This window comes from Camarhynchus parvulus, chromosome 9, assembly GCF_901933205.1.
Source record: "Camarhynchus parvulus chromosome 9, STF_HiC, whole genome shotgun sequence".
Lineage (NCBI taxonomy): Eukaryota > Metazoa > Chordata > Aves > Passeriformes > Thraupidae > Camarhynchus > Camarhynchus parvulus.
In genome coordinates this window covers 9,317,089-9,343,801 of record NC_044579.1, presented here as the reverse complement: position 1 = coordinate 9,343,801, position 26,713 = coordinate 9,317,089, and the positions used below count along the sequence as shown (strand labels likewise).

The window sequence follows — 26,713 nt, the reverse complement described above, 5'->3', positions numbered from 1 at the left end:
GGCCAGAAACTGAAACACTTTAATGCCAAATTGTTGCCTGATATAGATACAGAAGGCAATTAATTGTCTAGTCATAGAAGCACTACAGATATTAAAAAACAAACGGAAACAAAATTCCAGATTAAAAATTAATAAAAAATACCTGAAATATTCTGCCAGTTCAGGAACTAAACACAGAATACACAAATTTTGCTTTTTATAAATACCCCAAAAGTTGGTTATAACCATTATTGTTTCTTGCTCAGAAGTAAATATTTTGAGGGATATGCTTCCAATTAAGTTATTTATTATCCATGGGAAACTTTTTGGAGATCTCTGCCAATCTGAAAAAAATTACTTAACTCTGATGTGAAGTCGTGGAGTTCTTCAGAAAAGGAGCCATTTTTAGATTGCCAGGACATATTTTGATCTGATTAGATTCCTGAGTGACATGCTGGACATTGTGTGCCAAAGGATCTGACTTGATGGGTGTGGGATTTTGCACTGCTGAATAAGCACCTAGGAAGAGCAGTGTGGTGATTTTTGTATCCCACAAGCTGTACAGTCTTGATGGGGCTACAGAGAAGCAAAAGTTTATATATCATCATCTCACTGCTTCTAAATACCTGGTGATGCTTTGCATGTGAGAGATGGTGATTTTAAAAAAGACTGTGTCATAGAGCCTGGCCAGCTTCCTGTCATTGCTGCTCAGTTTGTCTCTTCTGGGATTTGATATTTTTTTTTAGTTAACTTATTATTTGTGAGCTTAGGGTTAGAAATACTTTCAGTTCTCTGCTGATCATTTGGGGAAGATGCTAGCAAATAATCTTCCTTAAATAGTTCAGGATGTTTTTGGGAATAAAATGTTGTCAGAGTTTGAGAGCTGAGCATTGCAACACCAAAATGCCAGGAATAAACAGAGATTTAAGATTCAAAGTATTTTGGTTTAAAAAAAGCCATTTTTATTGTGGGAAAGGGTAGATGTATGCCTTTGAATTAACTTCATTGTGATCTTCCCTTTGTGTTTGTCCTCCTCTTTGTTGTGCTCAGTCTTTGTTTAAATGAATAATTCAAAAAAATTTAAATTTAAATAGTTTAAATAAAGGATTGTGAAATAAAGAATTGTAATTACATTAACTCCTTGAACTTGCAAGTTGCTTAAGGGCCAAAAAGGCGTAGCAGGTGTTAAGTAAAGGTGGTTTGGTCTCTTTGGAATTGAGACAATTCCTCCATGTGCAGCCAACATGATTTTTCCTGACCTCTGTTGGTAGATTTGAGAACCATATTAGTACCAGATATAAAATATTAAGAAGTTTATTTTATGAAATGGAATCCAAAGTTACAGATGTGGTGAGGTCATCATAAGAGAAATCAATGACAACTTCAGGCTATGTTTGTGACCTGCAGGGCAATGAAGTCAGCAGTTTTGGAGACAAACTAGGTGTTGAACTACTTGAAAAAGTAAATTCAATTCCTGGTTTTGTGTTAGGATAGTCATCTTGGCAAAATGAGAAAATAATAAGCAAGGTCAAGGCTTTTCCTCCATCCTCCTTCAGTCATAATGGCCTTTTTCTTCATCTTCCTTCAATCATATTGGCCTGTTGTCTTTAAGATGTGAAGAAACCAGGACCAGATTGCTGTTGGGATTTTTCCCCCCATTTAGATGAAATGCTAGGTCTTGCTAGGGTGCAAGAATGATTTTGCAATATTCTGGTAGCACCTTTACTTTATGAGAGCCCTCTGCTGTGAGATGCTTCTGCATGCTCCTTCAAGAGGGCAAGTGTATGCAGAATAACTTCATCTTTTGAAGAAGATAGATGCAACATGCAAACAGTTTAAAACCTATTTTATTAGATTTTATTAATGCTCTTGTCCTTAAGAGCTTGCATTTGCCAGAAGCATTGTGCAAATCACCTGCCAATATTTCCTGTAATTAACTGTTTATAAAATCTTGTTCTTGACAATCTCCTGGGCTTCATGTGCATGAATATTGACTGGTGGAGGGAGAAGTGATAAATAGCCTGATAAGTGGCAGCTCTTGGTGGTAGGAAATGGTGCTGTAACGTTCTCATATCTCAAAGTCTCTGTTGTTTCCTCGCTGTTTCCAAGGTTCTGTGTTTGGCTTCATTTGAACTCACTGCCATGTCATTTTGGCCAGCACTAGTTATCCGAATGGGGTGTGTGTTTTGTTAGAAGGATGAAATGAGTCATTGTCTATATTTTAGTGTTCCTCCTGGAAGCTGCCCAAATAAATTTCTAGGTAGCATTTCCAAATGCTGTAGAATTTTTGAAGTGCTTGAAGATTTCAAGGGAGAAACAAAGCTTGTGGGTTTCATAGCATATTAAATATACTTACACAGTAGTTTGGGTTGTGCTTGTTGCTGTAGTTTGAAGGAAAAATAATAGCAGATAAAAGGGCTTTACTGGACAAACTCTGGCAGGTTTTGCTTCAACAGCTTAAGAAATGGCTGGCTGTTGACATCTTGCTCCATTTTGTAGGAGGTGAGTGCCCCAGCCCCTTCTCCCAAGAGAGAAGCATTGCCTCCATGTGAGGTAAATACCTTCCTGAACTGCTGCAGCCAGAGCTGCCAAAGCCGGCTTTCCCCTGCAGCAAGGAATGTTTTCAGCTGGGAGCTGATCCAGTCAAAATTCCCATTCCTGTAAAGCATTTGCTTTGTAGGAACAGCCTGAACAAGCATGTGGGCCTATTATGCATTTTAGTGTTGAGACCTTCGGTCTCAATCCTTGGGCTGGGTTGGCCTGGCCCCTAAGTCTGAGCAGGATAGTCTCTCACCCTTTCGTAGAACAATTTTGCTTCCATTGACTTTAAACTCTGGAAAGGGCACACTTACTTAGTGCATTTTCCAGGCCTGGCAGTGATCCATAGCTCACAATGCACAGGTATGCAGAACTGATACGAACACAGAATGCTCTTGGGATGGAATTACATATTTTGTACTTTTATAAGAGATGGCATAAGGACTGTTCCCTACTGCAGCTGGTTCAGTGCTTGTTCACTGAATGCCTGCTCTCAGCTGATCTGCTGTAACCTGTCCCTGTCACCTGGAGAGGTGGCAGTTGACGTGCTCAGGTAGAGCAGCCAGGTTTCTGTCCTTGGTCCCTTGTCAGTGTCTCAGACACCTCTCTGCCCTGCACAGGGTCCTGCTGCCAAAGCTGGCAGGTTCCTGGTGGGCTTGTTGCCTCGGTGTTCTGTTCATGTGCTCTGTTAATGCACACATGAGTAGGAGCTGAGGAAGGTGTATTAGGGAAGGGTGCTCACAGGGTCATCACCATGACCAGGGAGGTGGATGATTTCCCTTTCTAGCTCTCCCTCACCTTCCCAAGTGAGCTGTTCCTGCCCTCTATTCCAAGACTGCTGTCAGTTCAGACACCAGTGTGAACATCAGCAGTTCTGCTGAATGCCTTCTCACTCCACCCAGGGTTTAGTTCTCTGAAGATTTGATTACAGGGTAAATTCTGGATTACAGTCCACCAAATGAGCTTTGTAACATATGTCTGTTTTCATAAATATTCCAAACCCAGAGGCTGAGCCCAGAGTCAAATGATGTTCTCTAAACAGAGGCACTGGAATTCTGCTGCTCAGCTCAACAAGTAGTTTCACCTGTTACTTCTGTTTCCCGGTGTGTTTGTTCCAAACAATACCTCAAGGCTTAGGTTCACCTGTCTGCATGTGGCTGCCTTTGAGGCCCTGTTCCAGGCTGCAAATGCAAACTAAGGTGTTTTTTCACTGTACAAAGAGGTCAGATGTAAGAAGCAAACCATTTACACTGAACATGTAAACCTCAGTGTAAGCTTTTCTAGTAAAAATCGTGAGAGCTTGAAAAAGCATAAATGGAGTGAAGCAAGAGCAGAGTTTGGTCTGAATACCCAGAATAAACCCTGCATTGTGTGTGCAGTATCTCCCTGCCACACATCTGTCTGTGTGGCTGCCCTGATAATTTATGTTGCTCCTTTTTCTTAGTTTTAATAATTGCAAAATAACTAAAAACATTTTAACGCAAAAAGGAATTGGTGAGTAGAGAACTAGTATTAGCACACAAATTAGAAGTTTGGACTTCAGTGGAAAAATGGAAACTGCTGCTGTTTTCCCCTGACAGTTCTAATAAACGCATGCTGCTCTTCCAGAGAATTGTTGTCTTGTTCAGCTTTGCTGCTGTTGCTCTGGTGCTCCATGCTAATGAGACTGTCCACTGGTGTGAAACAGCCATTTTAATGCAGTCCTATTGAGCAGGACAGGACTTGCTTGTATGAATGTTAATGTCTTCTGGTATCACAAAGTGGCTCAATGAGGTTAGATGTCATCAGTGCTGAGTGAATTGAGGTGACAAGTAGTATCACTGGGTTACTGGCTGAAGGAGTGAAGGCAGGGAAGATGTCACCTAGAGAGTGTCTGTTCATTTAGGACACCTGTGTTTTAAGTGGGGTGATGAGTTACCCTGCATTGAAAACTCTTTTGCAGAAAGCGTTGTCTTACTCTGAACTGTGCAGGGCTGCCAAGCAATGCTGCAGCTCTTGGGTATAATGCTTATGGTTGGAGAGGTGGTCTCTGTCTTTTGTTTCCACCCCAGATATTGGACATAATATCTCAAAGGTCTGGTCTCAGCTTCTTACTGCCACTGATCAAAAATTCACACGTGAAATGCACTGCTAGCATTGCCTTAGCTGCAGGATTGCCTTGTGGCTCAGATGTGCTTTTACAGGGGAATCTGATCTTGTGCCTTGCTGAGAAACCCCTGCAGTGTGATTCATCCCCTCAGACAGCTCTTCATTCTGTTTCAATGTTTATTTTTTTACATTGATGAATCCCAGTTTAACAAAATGTTATTCTCAAGCACAGTTCTCATGTCACCGAGTCAGTTGTATGAATGGAGGTTTTTTCACAGGTGTGAAAGCTTTCTGCAAAGGTTTGCAAAATGGAATTTGGAAATGCACATCCATCCTGAATATTTTAAAATCAGTATATGGATATCTTCAAGTGGGGAAAATCTCTCTAATTAATTATTAATGGGGTGATTTGTAGTACCAGTGACTAAAGTTGTTGAAAATGCAAATGTCATTGTAGGGTGCAGAAATTGAAGGTGCTTCTACTAAAGATGGACAATTTGACTCATGCAGTCAGTTTTATAATCTCTCTCTCTTTCTTTTTTTTCCCCTTTTTATTATTTTTAACCAGGTCAGCCAGTTCAGGCAGCTCTATTCCAAAGTGATCAATGATAAGCATGATGATGTTATGGCAAAGTTTGGAGCAATCCTGGCACAAGGCATTTTGGATGCAGGTAATTTCTTAAACATTAAAGGCTGCTAAAATTTCTTAAACTTGTTTGGTTGCAATCACTGTAACAGCAAATTCCATTTGGGAGATGTGCAGGTTTTATGCCTGTCATGTCATAGTAGCAAGAAATCTCAGTTTTCATGGAATTTTAGCTAACTAAAGAATAAGCCCTGTTTTGTAGTTTCAGCTTGTATCAGCATGTTTCTGCTAGGAGAGACTCAGCACAGTCATTTGGGCTGAATTTATGTCAAGAAGTCTGGACAAATAGAATATTTCTTCTCTGAGTCTGTTTTCTCACCCCAGATGTTGATTTATTATAGCATGGTGGGCTGCTTCTTTATTTTTCTGAATCATCACCTGCTCCAGAAATTCAGAAATCATGTGGTATCCAGTGCTCATATTTTTTTTCTGTTAAAACTTTACATAACCAGTTTTTTAAATCATATATAAGTTATTATATATATGTCTTTAATAACTAGTTTTTGCTACTTTCAAGGTTTCACAAAGGAAGAAGCACAGTTAACTGCATCAGTGTTTTTTCAGAAGACCCAGTTAGTTTCACAGGGTACTGCTATCTTTTTCTAGCAAAGAAAACATAATTTCATGAATGTTAATGACTCAGTGTTGAGTCAGGAAGAGGATTCTCTAAGGCCATCAGCATTTCACAAGGGCTGAGTTGCAGGGCCTATTAAGGACAGTTTCTGTAAGCAAAGAGGACAGACAATGTTTTGAATTTTTCCTTCTGCTGAGGTAGCATTTGTACAATGCTGTGTCTGTCAGTGGCACTTCTTCTGCAAGTTTCCAAACACAATCTCTCCCATCTGGTCTCTTGTGCTGAGGCCTTCTCTTGCCATACACCTCTTTATCCCCTGTAATAGGCAGAAACAAGCTGGTTTTTCCTGTGCTCTTGAGATCAAGATTAGTCCTGAAGTCCACAAGCAAAGGAGCCTCAGAATTTGTCTCTGTGCTGTGGCTCAGGCACAGCAGCCTGCAGTGGGTGCAGTGTCGGTGTGAAATCTCTGCACCTCCAAGCTGTGCCATGGGGCAGAAGAACATGGTGCTGCCTGCCCCTGTCTGCATGGAATCAGGTTTAAAAAGCTTCCCTGCTGGCAATGGCAGGCTGCTCTGTCACAGAGGGCCAGGCCTGCTCAGTGACAGGCACCACCTTCCTGCCTCCTGGTGCCCCTCCTGGAGCTCAGGCTGAGCAATGTTCTTGGCATGAGACTCAGAATAATTTTGGTTGTTCCCATACTCACACTCAGTTCCTGGGAAGTCAGGGACTAGCTGGCTCTGGGATTTTTCTCTCAGCAATACAGACCTGTTTTGAATTCTGACCCTTAAGATTAAATCATAAAAACACAACTAAAATCTTATTTGCCTCCTGTGTCACCCATGTATTGTATGATTTGGAAACCAGAAATGTCCTGTTATAATAAACTTGATTGGAATTTGTGCAAACTTTAACCTCTTTTTCTTCCTGAGAGACTCAGGGAAGGCTGTGAACTCCTTTTCTTAACCTATTGCCACTTTCATTAGAGCCTCCTAAAAGAACAAATTCCTTTTATCCCTCCTATACAACTGGAAGTACTTACCTGAAACAATGAGTTATAGAATTTAATTATTACCAATAAGAAAATGTTCTTTGTGTTATCTGCCACAGCTGGGGCAATTGAATTTAGTTTTGTGTCTTTTTTTTTTGGTGGGGTGAGGAGAAAAGCCCAATTTTCTTCCAATGACAGGGTTTGATTAGAAGTGCAAGATTTCCAATGTATGCCTGGGAAATGAGCTGGAGGTGGGATTTTTGCTCTGACAATGAGGCAGCCATTTAGGCTGATAATTTAATGGAAGGAGTGGGGTACCTTGGAAGCACTGAAGTGGAAATGAAGATTTTTGGTCTTTGCCATTGCTGGCGCATTGATAAGCCCCAGCAGCAACATTTTTCTTTAATAAAATAAGAAAACAGTAGACACTAAATTTAACTTAGTGCTTGGGGTTTTTCCCTAAACTCCCCTTGCCCCAGTGGCAGTGTGAATTTTGGGAGATGGACCTTATAGTACAAGGATGCCTGAAATTTTTTCTTTAGTGTTTTTTGAATTTTTTTTTCCAGGCATCATGTTACAGCTTTTATTCATCCAGCTAAAGATCTGGAATGTGTTCCCTTCCAGGCAGTCAGGGCTGCTATTTAATCATGAAGATAAACCACAATTGTGCAGTATTATGTCTCCCCACCTTTCCTGCTCCCTGCAAAATCCTGGGAGTGAGGGTGGACTGTTTGTGGGTATAAAACTGCAGAAAAAAAGTAGCATGACAGCATCTTTTGAACATTAAATCTGTTGCTCATTCAGTAAATTCCAGAGATTGTATAATTCTAGGCTTTATCTGAATTATAGGTTAAAATTCTGAAAATTAAAGTGCACAAGTTTGATAGTTAAGCTGCTTGTGCAACATTCACTGAGCTGCTTGATTCAGAAAATGTGCTGATAACCAGGGCCTGGTCGTTACACAGTGATGCAGTAAAATAAAATTTAAAGTGAAGATGGAGGAGAAGACCAGAAATTTGAGTGTGCTCTGCTTGGCATGTTTAGGGATAGCACCTCAGGCAGTCCCCCCACAGTGCTGTGGCAATTTCAGATGAAAGGGCAAGAGATTGCTATCAGAGAAAATACTAAACAGCAGAGCAGACCTAGCAGTAGAAAAAGAAAGGACCATATCTTAGTCTTTCTTCAAAGATGTAGCAGGAAGGAGTTTTCCTGTCAAATAGCAGGAGATCTATTGCTACACAAAAGGAAGACGAAGGAGATAGAATGTAAGCAGAGCATCCTGCAGGAGGGCATTAAAATGTCCCACCTGGCACTGCCTCTGCTGGGACTAACCCTGACAGATGCCCAAGATGACAGTACTGCTTCAGTCAGGGCTTTCATTAGTTTTGGCAGCAGAAGAGAATTCTGTTTGTCTTTAAAACTCAGACAGCTCCATTGCTGTCTGGCCCTGCCTGAGGTGGCTGTTTGTGCAAGCCTGGGAAAAGCTACTCCAGTTTGGGATTTTCAGCTATAAAGTGGCCTGAGGAGTGGGTGTTTGTGTTTTAACAAAGTTAACCTCCCTGCACCGGCTCTTGTCAGCGGTAATGGACTTGCCTGGTGCCCTCTTCAACTCTAATGCACTGTGTTTATCAGCAGACAGAAGATCAGATTAACACTTTCTCACTCTGTCTGCAAGTCTAGTCTTTCAAATTTTTTCTAGCTGGATGTTTCTGCACTACATCAACATGTGGAGTTGTTTGGGTCTCTGCTTTGCAAGTACAAATCTAAGACTTGGTTGTCTGGCAGAGATGTAATTTTTCTGCAAAGGCTGCAGGAGCTTGTCTCTGTGCAGCTTAGATTGATAATGTCTAGAAACAACTTCTGAAGTTGCTGCTGTTTACATTTTTTTTTTCTACTGAGATGGTGTAAGATAAAAACCTAGGGATATTTCTTCTGAATAACTGATTGTTCAGGGAGGCAGTCACAGAAAGAAAAGTTTCTGTGTGCTCAGCTGTATATGTACTGTATTCCTCTTGAGCCTTGTCTTGGGGATCGTTTATATGCCATGTTTTAAAACTGTTTATGGCACAAGTTTGTCTTTTCCTTTCCCTCTCACTGCTTGTACTTTTGTCTAACCTGTATCCTGGCAAAATGAGCATGGAAGAAGGGCTGTATTCCCTGATTGTTTGGGTACTTTGGAGCAGTGTGGTTGCTGTGCTGTACATCTGTTTTACTGAGTAAGCTGACCTCACAATAAAGGAGGGAAGTGTGTTCCAGAGGAGGAAACTGGCAGCACTGTGGCCTGTGCAGGCCTTTGACAGAAACTGTTTGACATTCATTGTTCAGGTGTCTTTGTGGAGTACCCAGGAATCAATAATTCACTGACTTTTATGATTCCTTACAGGGGGCCATAATGTCACCATTTCACTGCAGTCGAGGACAGGACATACACACATGCCTTCTGTGGTGGGGGTTTTGGTCTTCACCCAGTTCTGGTTCTGGTTCCCTCTGTCACACTTTCTGTCACTGGCGTTCACCCCAACCTGTGTCATTGGCCTTAACAAGGATCTTAAGGTACGTAACAAGAAGAGAGAAGAGACTGAAAAGTTGCTTGGAATATTCGAGTGGTCTACAAGGTGTGGTCATGGATTTGTTGGTTTTCTTTGCATGTTTCCGACTTGTTTGTGCCAGAAAAGGCACAAACTAACTGGAAGAAATCTGAAAAATGGGCTTAAATTGTAGAGCTGGTAGTGGGAATGGGAACAAGAAAAATGTAGAGAGCAGACACTGACCTCTTTACTTCAAAGTAGCTTAAAAAGAAAGGAACTCTAAATAGAGTATTTTGGCAGAGGCCACCCCATTATCACTCTTGAAGGTCAGGGTTATTTTTTTAAAAAACGTGTTGCCCCCCTGGCCTCCCAGATAAATTATGTGATGTTCTCCCCTAAGAAAGTTAGCAGTGGGAAAAGAGGATTTGTTTGGATTCCTTGGGGACTAAACATTAAACTGAGTAGCCATGGGTACTGCACTTTTCTTGTGCATCTATTCTTCCAGCTATCAGGTGTGGCACAGCCCCTGTAAGCTGTGTACCATGCTGGGCCTCCTGTGCTGAAGAACCAAGCAAGGAATTTCCACAAAAAAGCTTCTGGATGTGACAGCATGGGGATGTTTAAGAACTTGGATTGGCTATCAAAAGATGCTTTCTACCATTGCTTAAGTAGCCAAGAATAAGAGAATGTGTGTCACTGGTAACTCACCCCCAAATGTACAGTCCTTTGGCAGGAAGGGAGTGTCAGTGCTTGGTTTGCCCTCGCGTGCATTGACAGAGCAGATCTTCACTTAGATCTTAAACCAATTTTGTGTTAATACACACAAACACAGCAACAACATCAAAACCACAAAAGCTTTGAAGCAATGAAAACAAAGCATGGTGTGAATAGGATAGGGTGTATGGAGAGGGCTAGGAGAGCTTGCCAGAGTCAAATTATAGAATAATTAAATAACATTGTTCTAGTTGAACCACTGCCACTGATAACAGTTTCTCAGCTTCCGGAGAGGGAGAAGGGGAAGCTTGTATTCTTTAGAGGATCTGTGTTTGTCTCTGCTGGAAGGAAAATGAAGCTAAAGCAATTATTCTGCTGTGGATTTTTTCCGTGCTTTTCTAGTTTCTAACATTGTTTTAAACTCTTTGTCTTAGATGCCAAAAGTCCAGTACAAGTCCAACTGTAAGCCGTCCACATTTGCCTACCCCCCACCTCTTGAGGTACCAAAGGAAAAGGAGAAAGAAAAGGTATTTGAGCTGGCTTTCTGTGTAAAGACTAACCTCTTCTCCCTCCTAGCATAAACATTGACTTTGGTGGTACTACTAGGGAATCTAAAGACCAAAGGAAAAATTGGCAGATGCTATAGTCTCCAAAAGAGAATTCTAGGTGAATTTTCCTGCTGTGCCTGGGACTGTTGATGATGGTGGCATACAAGTGCTTTGCTACTGAATTGCTGCAACCTCCCTTGTCTGAAGTGGTCAAGCAGAAGTATTGAATAAAAAAACTGCTTTCCATGTCCTACTGACTTGTATGTGCATCATCCAGCACAGCAGGGTCCTTTTCTGTGGCTTGAGCTCCAAATGCTGCTCCAGTGCAACCATTGAAAATATTAGTTGAGACACTTCTCAAATAGTCCCATATGGATGGAGCAGTGGGCCCATGTGCTAGAATAATACCTGTCAGCTCCATGGATTGCAAATAGGTGAGTGTGGTACTGAGAATATCTCGGTATTGAAAAGGAGAAGATGACACCTGTGGGGTCACAAGTGGGACAATAGTGGAAGCAATTTGTCTCCTGGCACAGGATGGTAAAAGCTGTTGAGCAGAGCATGACAGCAGGCACAGCAGCCCTTAGGGAGCAATTGTGGAGCAATGGAGACCCCAGGCATGTCATCCTGATGAATGACATGGTGTGAAAACTGTAAAACAACTTACCAGACAGATTTCCAGGCCACCAAGGAATCCAGAAATTAACTCTGATGAAAGGCAAAGCTCACTGCTTATAGCTGTTTTCTTGCCTTTGAATAGGATGTGAATTGGACAAATCTTTTCTCTTTAAACTTCCCTGGCCAAAAGTTAAAATGTGCCAAGAGCCCACATTTATTCTCACCAGCAATGTGACAAATGCTGTTGCTCCCTGACCCTCTCAGAAAGTTTCTGCCATTTGTTCCCAAAAGACTCCAGCCTGGTGGGCTGAAACTCAGTGTACTGTGTTGGGTCACACTGAATGCCTCATCTGTTGCCATATCCAGGTTTCCACTGCTGTGCTGTCCATCACTGCAAAAGCCAAGAAGAAGGAGAAGGAAAAGGAGAAAGAGAAGAAGGAAGAGGAAAAGATGGAAGTGGTGGGTGCACACATTGAAACTTTAATGTCTTCTTCCCCCTCCCACCCTTATAAATGTGGAAGGTGTGTCATGGAAGTTGACACACACTTATCTCTGTCCTCTTGCAGCCTGTGTTATGAGCAAAGCTCTGACACACATCCCTGCAGACACTGGTTAGCACCTTTAGTCTGTGTGTGCACTGTTAAAAGCAAGAGGTGCTATTAATTGTGAATCTGTTATTTCTGACAAATAAATCTTCCTCAGTGTTGTTAAGTAACTGACTTCCTGAATGGCAAAAGCTTGTTTTGACAGGTTTATGTGCCTTTACCTGCATAAACCTTATGAGTATTATTACATGACCTGCTGGTTTTAGGCCCAGAGGAATCTTCTCTCTTATCCAAGTAATTTTGTTACTAATGCAGAAAAAGCTTAGTAATTTCATGTCCTTGGGACCTCTGACCTTTTAAAAGGAGTGTTGTAGCAGTTGCTTGATTGTGTCTAATTCACTGTGAGAGCACTGAAGAGTTTAAACATTCTGGTTTTGCACATACTTAACCTTCTATTCTGAAACATTCACTTTTTGGCAGCAGTCTCTTACGTGCTTTACCCATCTATCAAAATGGCAAACATTTATCCACACCCAGCTCAGAACCAGCTGAGGTTTGAGCACAGGCTCCATATGCTGCTCAGTAGTTATGGTGATTGCTTTGGTTCTCTGATGATTTCTTTCAGCTCATAGATGTGACACTGGAAGTTGTCATCCTCATCTGTGAATAATGTCTCAACCTGGAGCAAACTGAGTAATGGAGAAATGAATTTTTGGTGGTTGCTGTAATTTGGAAAACATATGGCAGCTAAAATTCTTGTAGTACTGACAAAAGACCCTTTCAATTGTGCCCTACTCATAAAGGGAAATATTCCAAGAACAACTGTAAGCTGAAAGTGCATTGTGGACCCATAGAATTCTTTAGGTTTGAAAGACCTCTAAAGTCCAACTTGACCCCAGAAATGCCAAGGTCACCACCAAACCATGTCCCCAAGAGTCTTAGCTACCCATCTTTTAAATACTACCAAAGATGGTGACTCCACCACTCCCTTGGGCATCCTCTTCAAATGCTTGACAACCTTTTTGAAGAAGAAATTCTTATTAATATCCAACCTAAACCTCCCCTGGCACAACCTGAGGTCATTTCTTCTTGTCCTGTGTCTCGTTACCAGGGGGAATGACCCCCACTTATCTCCACCCCCTGTCAGGGAGTTGTTGACAGTGGTAAGGTCCCCATTGAGCCTTCTCTTCTCCAGGCTGAGCCCCTCCAGCTCTTTCAGATGCTCCTCACAGATCTGGTGCCTCAGTTCTGTTGCTCTTTTCTGGACACACTCCAGCACCTCAATGTCTATCTTGTAGGGAGGGACCCAAAACTTGACACAGGGTGCAAGGTGTCCAGTCACCTCACCAGTCCCAAGCACAGGGGACAGTCCCTGCCCTGGTCCTGCTGTGCACACTGCTGCTGACACAACGCACAATGCCATTGACCTTCTTGGCCACATGCTGCCTCATGTTCAGTCACTGTCAACCAGAACCCCCAGCTGCTTTCCCTTTTGGCCTCTTTAATTTAAATTTTAGTCTAACAAATCCCACACATGTGGCATAAGATCAAACTTCTGTATATAAAATAACCTTCCCAGACCTACATAGGTGTGACCACATTGTAGGCACTGAATGTCATGCAGCTGGCCCAGAAAATTCATTATCTCATGCATGCAAGGTATAATCTCTGGGTTTTGGTTTTGTTCTCCTTTGTCAAGTTTCCTTGTCACCAAACATTGCCTTTTCTTTGAATTATTCTTACAGTTCTATGTAGTAAGCAAAATGTGCAGAATAGATGCATATGTCTTCTAAAATTGCTGCAATCTACATTTAAATGCAGGTGTTGAGTGGAAGCAGTATATTAGAAGGGGTTCATATGTTGTGTCTGTGTGTGGCCAGATTTTTGAAAAGTTTATTTGGCTGAATTGAGCAGAAAAGCAAGGATAGTAAACAGGGAGCTTGCTGCCACCTGCTGTGTTTGAGTGTTTTGCCATTGTCCTAATGTTTTAGAGGTATCATTGCTTTCACGTTTCCCTCTTATGCTTGTTATATGACTAGTAATCCATAGCTTCCAAGGGATCTGCAGAGCAATGAGCAGCTGCTGTGCCAGAGAAAGTCCTGTCTGCTGTTACAGGACATGCCATGCATTCAGTGGTGTTCCCAATAGTTTCCTGTTAGTTGTTCCCATCTCTTCTGCCTTTTTTTTTTTTTTTTTTGTTGTTGTTGTTGTTTGCTACTCAAATGTTTCTGAGAAAGAGGGAAAAAATGACCCATCTTTTGAAGTATGTAAAGGATAGTGGTTTTTTTCCTTCTGCTTTTTGCCTCTAGCTGCTGAATCATTGATAAGGGAGGGATTCACTGTAATTCCCTATCGAGTTGCTGAGGTCGAGTCATTTTAGGTGAACTGCTGTCACTGCCAGTACTGTGAAATGTCAGTGACAGCTTTATAGCTGCAAAAATACAAGGGCAGCTTTTGGCAATTTTCATATGCTCAGTAATGATATTAAAGAATCTTCAGTTGTGACAAAAAGTGGTGAGTTTACAGAAAAGGTAGGAGAAAGGGAAAGCAGAGGTTAAACCATTCCACTGCTACCTCTCACTGAATTTGCTTTCATCTGCAGCTGAGAGTGAGGCATTGCCTTGTCAAGAGCACTTAGATCCACGCTGGCATTTTCTGTGCCAGCTGATAGACAAATATTAGCATGTTCCTCAGCAAAAGAATGGTTTCTCACCACACTGTGCAATTGCTGCCTGACTGCACATTGCCCTGCTGAACTGTGAAAGGTTAGAGGTTACTGCTGAAATCATGTCAATCTCTTCTCCCTCTACAGGATGAGAATGAAAAGAAGGATGAAAAAGAAAAGAAAAAAGAGCCTGAACCCAACTTCCAGCTTTTGGACAACCCAGCCAGAGTCATGCCTGCTCAGCTCAAAGTTCTCACTATGACAGAGAGCTGCCGGTACCAGCCTTTCAAACCAGTAAGTGTCACCTTCCCAGTCCGTGTGCTTGGCAGAGCATTCCCAGTGCTGGGCTTGTGTGTAAGGCCCAGAAGTTCTGTGTGTACATGAGAACTCACAGCTGGTGCAGCACTGGAATGTGTTGCAGAGATTTGCAGCTTTGCTGTCAACATATTTCCTTTTTTAATGTCCCTTTCTGCAAATGGTCACAGGCAGTTCTAGCTGGGAGGAAGTCAAAGCTGCTGCAAACCTTTTCACCATGCTAATGCTGCTTTATTTTTCTTTCTTCTTGTGTCTGTGTCAAATGTGCAGCATGAAAATCAATCAGACATACTCTGTATTAATGACATTGCTGGAAACATAAAGACTGAGCCATGAACTTTAAAACAGGCTGAGAAGTTGTACAGGTTCAGTGTCAAAGCAGTGAAATACATCAGGACTTGTGCTGGAGCTTTATTACTCTGCAGTGGGATTTATACCTACATGGAGGGCTTTTTTCATTGAATGTACTTCCTATTGAGTTACATCTGGCTTTAGAAAAGTTCCTTCAGCTCCTATAAACATAGAGAAGAGAGAGGTGTGATTGTCAGATGGAGAATGAAGAAGGTCTTTCAGCACTCAGCCCAAAGGGTAACTAACTTCTCTGTGAGATGCTCAGATATATTGCAAATCTGATAAGCTGGCTCCTGAACTCTAAATCTCCTGAGTCAAAGTCTTCTGTCCTTTATTTTTGTTCAAGAAATAACATGCTTGACTTAACCCCATTTCCAGGATTATGCATGGGAAAATGGTGTTCAGTAGTAGCAATACTTTTTCCTGGAAAATAGTGATGTTTTTAATAAATTGATTTCCTGGAATTCCATCAGCACATTGGAATTCTCTGTGCGCTGTTCCCTTTTGAAACATCTCCTTTAGCAAAGCAGTGGAAGGGTTTTTTAGTTTCTATCCTTTAAAACAAGGTGACCCAACTGCTGTTTGGATTGGGAAGATCTGCTGTGTGTTCCAATAAGTGTCCACTCACTGAAATGTGTCTGTTTGCTTAAATTTCAAAAGAAGCAGAGTCCTTGGTGGGGGAGTTCGGTTTCCTGCCTTAAAGCCCCATAAATAGGTTTTGAAGAGAACAGTGCAGTTTTTGCTGGGATTAGGGTGTGTATCCAAGGAGCCTCTTGGAATGGAGCTGTTCTGGACCTTTGCTCTGCTTTGGGGAATGCCAGAGTAAAAGACCTCTTTGAAATGCTGTTTATAGCCCAAAATCCTGCTGTGGCCAAAGCCGTGATCCCAGCCAGGCGTGACACAGCACTGCCTCTTTTGCCTTGTGTTTCACTCCCAGAGGTGCTGCAGCCTGCCAACGTGTTTGGTTGTGATCTTTGTAATTAATTCCCCTTTGGTTTTGTGAGGGTCTGCTAATAGGATTCCTCACTCTGTGGAAACTAGTGATCAGATTAGTCTTTGTTTCAGAGAATCTCCTGGGAGGCAGCTACACAGAGAGGAGGCTTCACTAAGTATTGTAAACCTCAAAAGATGAGCCTTATAAAGCAATTACAGTTCAATTAGTTTTCATGTGGAAAGCCCCAGCCTGGGAATGGAGTAAAGCTGTGAATCCAGATGTCACTTTCTACTGAACTCATATAGAGGAAATATAAAAAGTAGCCTGGATAGACTCTGCCTGTTCTATGCTCTGATCAGGCAGAGATCCAGGTGAGCATCAGATGCTTTGCTCTCTGAAACTCATTCCTGCTGAGGAGTCTCATATGGCCTAGGATAGACTCTGTGGCCACAAACACTCCACCATAAGGCAGAGGCAAGCAGCTCTAAATGCTCATGACACTTGTCTTGCAGCTTTCCATTGGAGGCATCATCATCCTGAAGGACACTAGTGAGGATATGGAGGAGCTGGTTGAACCTGTGGCAGCTCATGGTCCGAAGATTGAGGAAGAGGAGCAAGAACCTGAACCACCAGAGCCCTTTGAGTACATTGATGATTAAGGCCTGAGGTACAGTGTAGTGTGCAGTCTCCTTTTTAAATCCCAGTGAAGGAAAAGCCTCTTTGTACCAACTGAAGCAGTTACCAGCACTCAGCACTCTTGGTTTAGCTCTTTGACAGCTTCTGTGGAAGATTTAGAAAAAGCTCTGTCCTAATTTTAAGAGTTTGGCAGCTTAGAAACCCACAAATTCATTCTTTTTGCTCAGGCCTGACCCAGTTGTACTGGATCTGCTCTCTAATCTGGCAGGTTTAACTGCTCTTGAGTAGAGCCTGGCTGGGCAGAGAGCAGTGCAGGGGTCACAGGAACAAGTCAGCTCCTGAAAGATGGTCCCGGAGGGGCAAGTAGTTTGCATAACAAAGCTGACATTTACTTGACCTCAGGGTGCCAGGATTTGTCAAGAACTACTGTTCTGCTTCCTGGAGTTGCCTTGTCTTCCCAGCAGTTATTCTTAGCAGAATTTAAAGACACTTCAGTCATGGGTTCTGAATGGTAGTAGTAGATCTGTTTCAGGCAATAAATGGTGCAGTTCTCAGGTTCCTTGGTTAAACTGCCTGAATGGATTTGCCAGTTTCTCACCGAGAGGCAGAAATCCAGTTGCTTTATTTCCAAATATGGGCTGGCATGGCTCAGGGCTCCCACAGCAGAGATTATGCACTTGAATTGGTGGACAGGCAGGGAAACAAACTCCTTGCTAAAAACTATAAACGTTGTGTCAGTGACAGGCTTGGGTGAGTGTGTGGGGCCAACCACAAGAAGCCTTAATTAAATACATTTAATTTTCTGGTTTCTCTCTCTCCCTCCTCTAGGTCATGTCATCTAAAGAAGACACCATGCTTGATATCAGAAAGACAGGCATGAAGACCTTCCTATTGAGATCTGATGTTCAGTGCATGCAGCCCCAATCTGTGCTGAGCTGAAGCTGATAGTCCGTGTTTTATGGCTGAAGAACAGATATATGCTATTTAGTGTACTCTTTCACAAAACCTTGTTTTCAAATAAATATATTAAAAACTCTTGACATAAAACTTGCTAAAAACAAACAAAAAAAAAAAGGAAGTCTGACAACTTTTGCTCTCCCCAGATTTTAAAAACTAAACTCAAGTTGTGCATCCTTGTCCAGCAGAGCTTGATTGACTCCTCTGTGCAATTATCAGGATCTGTGTACACCTCTGCACTTATTGAGGCTGAGCAAGGTCTCTGCTTGCCAGCAGCTGCACAGATGAGGTCTGCTTTCAGATTCCCTGTGATCTTCCCCCTTGCTTATCCTGGTATTCCTGTGATGGTGTGGGGCTGACAAAAGGGCTCTGGGTATTAATGATGGGGAAATAGGGGCATGTTTCTCCTTGTTTCACAGAAACCCTTTTCTTTTGTGTGTGTGCTTTCACCAAATATGAGCAAAATAGCTGATATGAGCAGGTTACATTGCAGGCCTAGATGGAGTGGACCCAGACATGTAACTTGTCACACTGATGTGTATCATTAGCTAAGGGGGAATTTTAGTCAGGAATATGGAATAAGGAGCAGTCAGAAGAAGGAATGGTGCTCAGCCATTCACTATCCAGATGGCACTTCACCTTTTGGGCTGTAACACTTCAAAGGGTGTCTCAGCAGCAAGCCAGGGACTGCAGCCTTGGTCTGCTGCCAGCAAATGCTGGGTGAAGCTCCATTATTGGAAACAGCATGTAAATGGAATGAGGTTTTTATTGTATGTGTGTGTGGGGAGAGTATTTTATCCATGTGAACATACCACCATCTCACGTGCATTGATAATAATGGAAGATAAATCTTGCATGTAGTGCTAGGACGCTTCTCCAGCAGATGGCTTATTTTGTTGAATGCTACCATAGCAATGGGATAGTCTGCCTTTGTTCTCTACAAAGCTAAGGAATACTGAGCAGAGATGTGGGACTGAAAACCAGTTTTGAGTCCTAGGCTTCAGGCAGAAGTCCCTCAAGTTGAAATGTCTCAGCTTACTGGTTAGAGCTTGCAGTTCTCAGCATCATCCAGATCTGTTCTCCAATGGAGTAGAGCCAAGAATGAACCTGAAATGCCTACAGACAGTGCTACTGTCAGTATAGCTGGAAACAAAGAGGGAACCACTGCTCCAATCCTGTGGTCAAAGACCTGGTATTGTGGTGTAAGAGACAGAAGCTGGACAAATGTACATTGGTGAGTCTTCTGGTGCTGCAATTCCTTCCCTTTGAATGGATACCTGTATCCCTTACTCCAGCATGTTCTGCCAATGCCAACCAATAATGGTGTGTGGTGTTTTTCAGGTAATTTGTTAGTAATGCCTTGTGTGGTAAAAGACTGTGGAGAGGGAAAGACATTGTGAGGAGAAAACCCCTCATTTCAGGCTGTTCAGCAACCTGCCAGAGGCCAGACATTGCTAGAGGATTTCTGAAGTCCAAGTAGAAATGCTGGGAACAGCTGGCTCAGAAGGACCTAAAGTCCTGCATTAGTGCTTTGGCCAAGCTGTGAACAATGCTGCTTTTCATGGGACTTTTGGCCACACTTTTCTAATTGCAACAGATTTTTCAGGTTGCAGGTCCTCAGTGAGGCTGTGTAAATCTGTATGTGCAGAGCAGCTCCCACCAAACCACTGGGTATGCCTGGGGCACCATAGAGGACTCCTGATTCTTGTGCTAAATTATTCTCTTGTGCCTCTGGCAGTGATGTTTCCCCAGAGCTCCCTTAGCACAGGCAAATGTAAAAACCTCAATCCCAAACTGATTGCTGAGCTGCTATTCTGGGGCCACGAGGTAAGGTTACACACACAGATTTTTAGAGGAGATTTTGGTGACTGTGGAAGAAAAAGGCCATGTGTGCCAGGCTGGGGACACCAGGAGGGAACTGGGAATTGGCCTGTCCTCACTTCCCCATCTCTGTCACGCTGTGGTTTCTTCTCTGTGTAAAGGATTGAGAGCACTTATAGAAAAGCATCCACTGTTTTGATTTTGTCCCCCAGCTGCTGTTTTTACCTCCTGGGACAGGAAGATGCTGGTCTGTGTCTCATGAGACACGTGTGTAGCTCAGGCTGTTTCCTCACAGGACAGTCCTCAAAAGACTCCAGACAGGACTAGAAATGCTCCCACAGAGTGCTTTTGAGAGTTTGTGTTACAAAACATGTCCAGACTATAGAATGATCCCATACATGCAATTTTATTTTTTTTTAAATCTCAACATAATTCCTCAGTTTACTAATCAGGCTGCTGAGGGTGCTGCTCTGTGACCACTTGAGGTCATGTGGTGCTTGAATGAGGTGCTGAGCTTTGCTCAGTTTCCAGGGTGCCACTTGGGAAATTTGGAAATGGCCAACCTGTGAGAGTTGAAAACAATACAAAGAGGCTTATATAGCCCTAAGGGGGTTCTAGTACACCTCTAGGAAGAGTCTAGGAATGTTCTGGAGATACAACAGGAAACCTCCAGAAAGATTAGAAAAACATCAATGAAATGGCCAGGAAATGTCCAGAAATCTTCTGGAAAGCTGCTAGAAAACCTCTGAGAAGGCTCTGAAACCCTGTGGGATCCTGCCCCAGTTCTAAGGGGTCTGACCAGTTTCTCTCAGGCAGATGAAGCCAATAACAGTGGGGCTGGCTCAGTGCTTTGAATAATGTCATTTGTTTCAGTGACTCATTAGTGCTGAGGAAGTGCTGCTCTCCAGGGCCTGTCTGGGGATGCTGCAGAGGGACCCACCCTGATTGTTTGTCAGGGGCTAATTGGACCTAAACATTCCTGACTTTGCCAGAGGGAGAGGCGGGGGTAACAGGAAGCTGCTTCTGTCCCTCCTGACTAATGGGTTTCATCTCAATTAACCCTAGTGCAAATTAAATCACTTCTAAAACATGCTGCTCTGACAGATCCCAGAGTCCCTCCAGGAGGCCCTGGACATTTCCTTAGCCTCCATTTTCCACTCCTTAACTCGGGTGCAAGCCCCTGCTTGGCACCATGCTGGGACTGAAGTGGTGATGGAGATGTTGGAGGTAAAGCTCCCAAGGCAAGAGGTCTTCATGGAGGGGGCTGAGAGCCCTAAACCCCCCAGCATTGCTGTTCCTCCCCTGCAGGCATTCAGTGGCCTCATCCTCTCACCTCTCCCCATCACCTCTCCCCTTCCTTCCAGGGCCAGGCAAAGCTCTTCCTCTTTGCCTTTCAGAGAGAAGGGTGGGCACTGCTGATAATGATGATGATGTTGGCCATTTATCTCCTGCATCCTGTCTGCTGAAGCACCCTCCACCCTCACCCCTGCCAGATGCCAGCCAGCCCCAGGCTCTTCCCTTGCTTGCTGCTCTTGGCATTGGTGATGGGTTGAGTTTTCAGCCCAGCTCTGGGGCCACCTTGAGCCTGCAGCATTGGCAGGATGGGAGAGCTGGTAATCATGGACATTTCAGGACTGTGCAAGCCTTGTGTGGTTTGCTTGTAACCTCTGATGGGACCAATGGGCCTGAAGGCCTTCAACCGAGAGTGCTGATCTTTGCCCAGGTGGTTTTATGTGGAAGCAAAGGTCTTTGGTCCCTCAGTGAAAGTAACTGCTTGGGCACACCTGGTTCAATGTGTTCCTCCAGCACTTGTGGGATTAGCCTGGCCCATGCTCTGTGTCTTGGGAGGAGATGCTGCCCCAGCCTCTGGAACTGGCTTGACTTGGCCTCTGAAATCCTGTTCTGCGGGCAAATGTTCCAGCTGGCAGCAGCCCGGATCTGGAGTTTTGTTTTGAGCTCCATACTCCAGTTCCTGGCATTGGTTGCACAGGTAAAGCTCTGGGTTTTGCTTAGAAGAAATACCTGTGCAGGTGCTCAGGTGAGCCATCAGTGTCTCTGCCACTGGGGAATCAGTGTCACCCACATATAACACTGAGAGGTGACTCAAGACCATAATCCCAGACATCTCTGCCCAGTGCACTTATTCTGGTGGGCCCTGCTGCCTGACAGGGTTTGGTTCAGCAATGTGTATGTCTGGGTTTTTTTCTTTGTATTTGCAGAGCATGAGCAGAAAATGGGCACAGGAGGGTCTACCCAGTAAGGGTCCTGGTGCAGCAGGTCCTGGGGAGCAGGGCAGAGTGCTTGGGGGGACACCCTGGGCTTGCTGCCCACTGCCTGGGTGCAGGGTTGGCCAAGGGGAAGGACAGTGGTTTGGTGGCAACAGCATCCCTGGCCAAGGGTATAAATAGCTGCTCTGGTGACCCAGGGAAGAATGGCTGCACAGGCGAGGTTAATTGTCAGCAGAAATTATGGGGACATTGCTCCTCCCAAGATAAGCTGCAAGGGATGAAGCATGGAACAAATTTTTCCCCTTCAGAGTGAAGGAAAAAGGGCCTGAAATATTGGTGTAGTGTCTTTGTTCTCAGTTTTAGGGTGGCTCTCCCATTTCATTGTTTTTTTCCATTCCGTGTCAATGAGAACCAAGATGGATTAACTTTTTGTCTCCCCACCATGCCCTCCCAGAGGAGGAACTGAGATAGCTCCTGCAGGGCTGGGCAAATTCTCTGTTTAATTTAACCTCACATCAAGGTCTTTTTTATTTTTAGATTAAGCATGAAATCTGGGGTTCAGGGGTGGACAAGAAGCAGCTGAAAATAATATTTGCTGGAAACATCTGCATTGGACAGCAGAGTTCATGGGCTCCTTTATAGATGAAACCTGATGCTTGCTTCCCATGCAGACCTGGAGGTTTTGCAGTTTCCTCCTGAGTGACTGGGCAGGTGGCCATTGGTCTGTGTCGGTGGCAGCACCAAAGCTGTGCTGGTGTGATGAGGGCAGTGAGGCTCACCAGACTGGGGATGTTTCTCCTGATGCTGAAGCTCTCTGCGCTGCTGTTTCTGTGCACCCAGTTCCCAGGCTATTTTGTCCATATTCTTTTTTTCTAACGGAGCATCTCTAGCTCTTCCTTTCTCCCAGCCCCCTGCCATTTTGGGCTGGAATGCCTCGCTGTGACTGAAAAGCAACTCTCTCACACCGAGACCCCGAGCAGCACCTACCCGATCATACAACGCTGTCTTACAGCGCGCAGCTAACGTGCGCTGGAAACTGATCATAGTGGGAAAAAGTTCATTAGCACTGTTAATTGAAAAGGGACAAAGACTCAATAAGGGGCTTGGCCAATCCTCCCCTTTGCTTTGGCGGGGCTTCCATCAGGTAAGCACTTGTCGGTCCCGGCTCATCGCACCATGCCAAGGCCGGGCTCAGCCTCCTTCCGCCCCGCTCGCTTCCTGCAAAGCTCCCCCCTCCTCGCCCGACATCTCTTTCAGATGAAACTTTCAAGCGAGAAGGCTCTTCCCGGCCCAAGGCGGAGCGGGGCCACAAGAGCCCCGGTTGCGGCCGCTCGTCCTTTCCAAACCCGAACCGTCCCCAGAGCCCTCCGCAGCCGCCTCAGGCCGCCGCTGCAGCTCCGCCGCCGCGCCACAGGGGGCGCTGCCCGCCCCACAGCCGCGGCCACGCCCCCGCCGCGTGACGCGCCGGCCCCGGGTGGCGATTGGCTGAGAGCGGTCACGTGTGCGGGACGCGGCGCGGGGGCGGGGCTGCGGTTGCCGGGGCGACACCGGCGGCGGCTGAGGGGAGATTGGGACAGGTGAGAATGGGGGACGGGGGATTGGGACAGGTGAGAATGGAGGAAAGGGGGGATTGGGACAGATGCGAATGGGGGACAGGGAGGAATTGGACACGTGGGAATGGGCGGGTGGGAGTGGGGGATAGGGGGGATTGGGGCAGGTGAAGTTGAGGGACAGAGGGATTGGGGCGGGTGGGACTGTGGGAGGAGTGGGACTGGGACAAGGCAGAATGTGGGGCAGGAGGGGCTGGGACAAGGAGGATGTGAGGCAGTGGGATGTGCTGCAGGTGAGAGTGGGGCAGGTAGACCGTGTGCACCTGTGTGTGTGTGTGTGTGCCTGCCTGCCTGCCTGTGTCTCTCCTCATGCCCTCTGGAGATGCCGTGGCTGAGGGGCTGTGCTGTGTGAGCCCTGTGCTCTGCACTAACACCCCCTTCTTTGCCATTTTCCAGCTTTATCAGCGATGAGAAGTAGCAGCAGCCCTTAGCAATGGGTGATGTTTTAGCATATGAGGCCGAGTTACTTGGACTAGTGAAAGAGGTTGGTTTTCTCTCTTTATTTCTTTTTTTTTTTTTTAATGATTCTTGCAAGGCAAAATTTCTCAGTGTTTGCATTCAGAGCCAAGCATTGTAACTGAGGCCTAAATTCTGGAGTTATGTGGCTGAGTGTTGCTACACTCTGAAATTGTGCTGACTTCTGTCATGCTCTGTCAGTTCAAAACGCTCAATGTCCATTAAATGCCAGCAGTAAATTTTCTTCTTTGGTTGAATGAAATTACTGGCTAAACCAAGAGGCATCATTCTTTCAGAGATGGTGTACTCAGTTGTCTCTAGGATGCAGGAGGAAATTGAGAGATGGTGTTTGCCTGCCACGAGGTACCAGTTCTTGGTTTATCACTTTGCAGTCTTTGGCATTTGTGGACCATCCTGCAGAGGAACTTTGGCATTTCATGGGCCATTCATTGAAGCATTAATCACCTAAAAAAGGATTAATCATTTACTGAAGCAATAATCATCTAACAAATGTTGTTCCTCTGTGTTTTTGTATTGCAGTATTTGGATTTTGCTGGATTTCAAGAAACAGTGAAAGTATTTAAAAAGGAATGTAAAATAAAAGGGAAGCCACTACCTAAACCAGCAGATGTTTCCTCAGAAGATTCATTGCCTGTTCAGGTAATGCATCATTTACACTCACTTTGAGTAAGAATGAAAACAGAGGTCATGAACCATCCTGTGAGTTATTACAACAGTGAATTGTCTGAACACATTCTTGATTATTTGAAGGAATCTCCTAGTAGTCTTCTTCCAGCACAGGAACCTTCAGGTTTGGGTTGGGGTTATTTTGTTTCACAACTGCAGTCATTTTGAACTTAAGGCACTAGTTTTGATTTATGCTACTTTAAACTTTTACTGATACACTTGAAAATGTGGGCTTTTCTTCTTGTATGGATGGTTGATTCAGGCTCTCAAAGATACTAAAGATACATGAAGAAAGAATATTTGGATGGTCATTGAATGGTGGGACATTTGTGAATAAAACTTTTAGTTGAAAGTGTTCAGATGGCACTGGAATTCTTCATTCACTAACCTGCTGCTAAGAATATGTGGCTTTTCGTGTTTGGATTTTCACTTGATGCTTTTCCCTTTCACAGGAAGAAATGCTTACAGCATTTGAAGATGGTGATCAGAAAGTTTTCTTCCAGCTCTGGGAGGAGCATATTTTGTCTTCATTCCATGACAGTGATCCAGTTGCTCAGAACCTGGAGTTCTATCTCCATATCTACTTTGCCACCTTCCTCTTGAAACAAACAATGGGAAAGCCTGTAAGTATAGTTCACAATTCAAACCTCAGATTGCTGTTGTTTGTTTTACTTCATTTGTTTGTCTTTAGTGTGGATGAGGATGGGATATTTTCTAATAATCATTCCAAGAATATGTATCCAGTTTTGGCCACAGTCTGCATTTTAGTTCAGCCAGATCTTTTGTATTGTGGAGTACAGAGATGGAAGTTGGAGCTGTCCTTATCGCAAAGTTCCTGAAGTATTTCAACTCAGAAAACACCAAAATGGCAATACTTTCACACTTGTAATTGTAGATCACAGTGGATTCTTAAAACATTATTTTGCTTGAAGTTTGGACTGGAACTGTGAGTTGAAATACAATAATTTCTGATTAAATGGCAAAGCTCAGTTTTGTCCAACTCAATATATCATGCTGAGAAATATAAATCCCAAGATGTTATAAACCAAAATCTCTGTTACATGGAACTTTTATGATGAAGAGACATTTAGGTAGCCTGGATTCAGCCAGATCAGCCAGAGCTTAATAGCTCCTGGCCTTCACCTGTCAGCTGCTACAGGAGTATTTGGATGCCTGCAGTCTGTTTTCCAGCCTCTAAGGAGCTTTTGTTCTGTTCTGTGTGCCAGCTCTGCTTCCCACTGCTGTGCAAGTGGATTTTTTTGTTTCTGCACTTACCACTGAAATAAAGTATGTCTAAAGTATGTGTTTTCTCTCTGCCCTGAGTGGAGCAATGGCATTTTTCTTTAAAAGTCTAGCCTGAAGTGAACAGGAATAATTTACATGCAAAAAGCAATTGTATGTCTCTTCTTTTGTTGGACCTGGATGAGAGAAACAACAGCATTGGTTTACATTTTCCTTTATGACTGGTGAAAACATGCAGTATGTTCTCTAGTTAAATAAATTCTGGTTTTTAGATAACAAATATTCTGGAATTTCAAATTTGGTATTAATATACTTGGGCCTCTTCTTTTATTTGCCACCTTTACAGTTCATTTAGAATGGTAGTTTTCTAAATTCAAAATGCTGCTTTATTTCCTAGGACAAAGCTGAACTTGATGAAAGGATTTCTTATTTCAAGGCATACCTGGAAACAAAAGGAGCTGCACTGAGCCAGACTACAGAGTTTCTTCCCTTCTATGCTTTGCCATTTGTTCCAAACCCCATGGTACATCCTTCCTTTAAAGAACTTTTCCAGGTAAGTATCTGTGTGGCAGAGATGGTTTTGTGGTGACTTACACTGACATACCTACACAAATTTGTTTGTAAAGCATGTTTGGTATTTTTTAGAGTTATTTGCTCTGAATGCTTCCCTGACCATGTGGACAGTTGTGCTGCCTGGCTGAGCAGCTCTGGGCAGCCACTCTGGTGCGAGGAGATGTCTTCAGCCTGCATTGTTGCCACCCTGCTTTTGATACCAAATCAAAGCTTAAGTGCTACTTTCCCTAGGGCTGACTTTGGATGTACCAGCTGATGAGAAGCTCCAGTTTAACACTAAAAAAAGGCATATCCTGCCATTTTCCTTTGGGACTAGCTATAAATAATGAGATAGATGGTTGACCTCAGAGATGGAATATGACTACTCTTTTTTAATTATACTTAGCAGCATTTTTTAAATGTGTTATCTAAGACGAGATCCTCAGGTTTATTCTGAGTAACCCAGGGCCCAAGCTCTTAGTCCACACTCACT

At 43.8% G+C, this 26,713-nt stretch overlaps 2 protein-coding genes across 3 annotated transcripts in view; both read left to right on the top strand.

The window, feature by feature from the left end:
* Nucleotides 1-17,702, top strand: part of PSMD1 (proteasome 26S subunit, non-ATPase 1) — a 64,885-nt gene extending 47,183 nt beyond the window's left edge. Inside the window, exons 19-25 of the mRNA XM_030954130.1 lie at nt 5,174-5,276; nt 9,197-9,366; nt 10,490-10,582; nt 11,588-11,680; nt 14,579-14,725; nt 16,544-16,698; nt 17,496-17,702. Of these exons, the coding sequence (XP_030809990.1) occupies nt 5,174-5,276; nt 9,197-9,366; nt 10,490-10,582; nt 11,588-11,680; nt 14,579-14,725; nt 16,544-16,690 (753 nt within the window). The 3' untranslated portion in view covers nt 16,691-16,698; nt 17,496-17,702. The remainder of the gene's footprint in view (nt 1-5,173; nt 5,277-9,196; nt 9,367-10,489; nt 10,583-11,587; nt 11,681-14,578; nt 14,726-16,543; nt 16,699-17,495) is intronic.
* A 5,493-nt stretch (nt 17,703-23,195) lies between these two features.
* ARMC9 (armadillo repeat containing 9) overlaps nt 23,196-26,713 on the top strand; it is a 56,500-nt gene continuing 52,982 nt past the window's right edge. For both annotated transcript variants that reach the window (XM_030954057.1, XM_030954056.1), the window contains exons 1-5: nt 23,196-23,250; nt 23,680-23,767; nt 24,280-24,399; nt 24,879-25,049; nt 26,066-26,221. In XM_030954057.1, the coding sequence (XP_030809917.1) occupies nt 23,717-23,767; nt 24,280-24,399; nt 24,879-25,049; nt 26,066-26,221 (498 nt within the window). In that variant the 5' untranslated portion in view covers nt 23,196-23,250; nt 23,680-23,716. The remainder of the gene's footprint in view (nt 23,251-23,679; nt 23,768-24,279; nt 24,400-24,878; nt 25,050-26,065; nt 26,222-26,713) is intronic.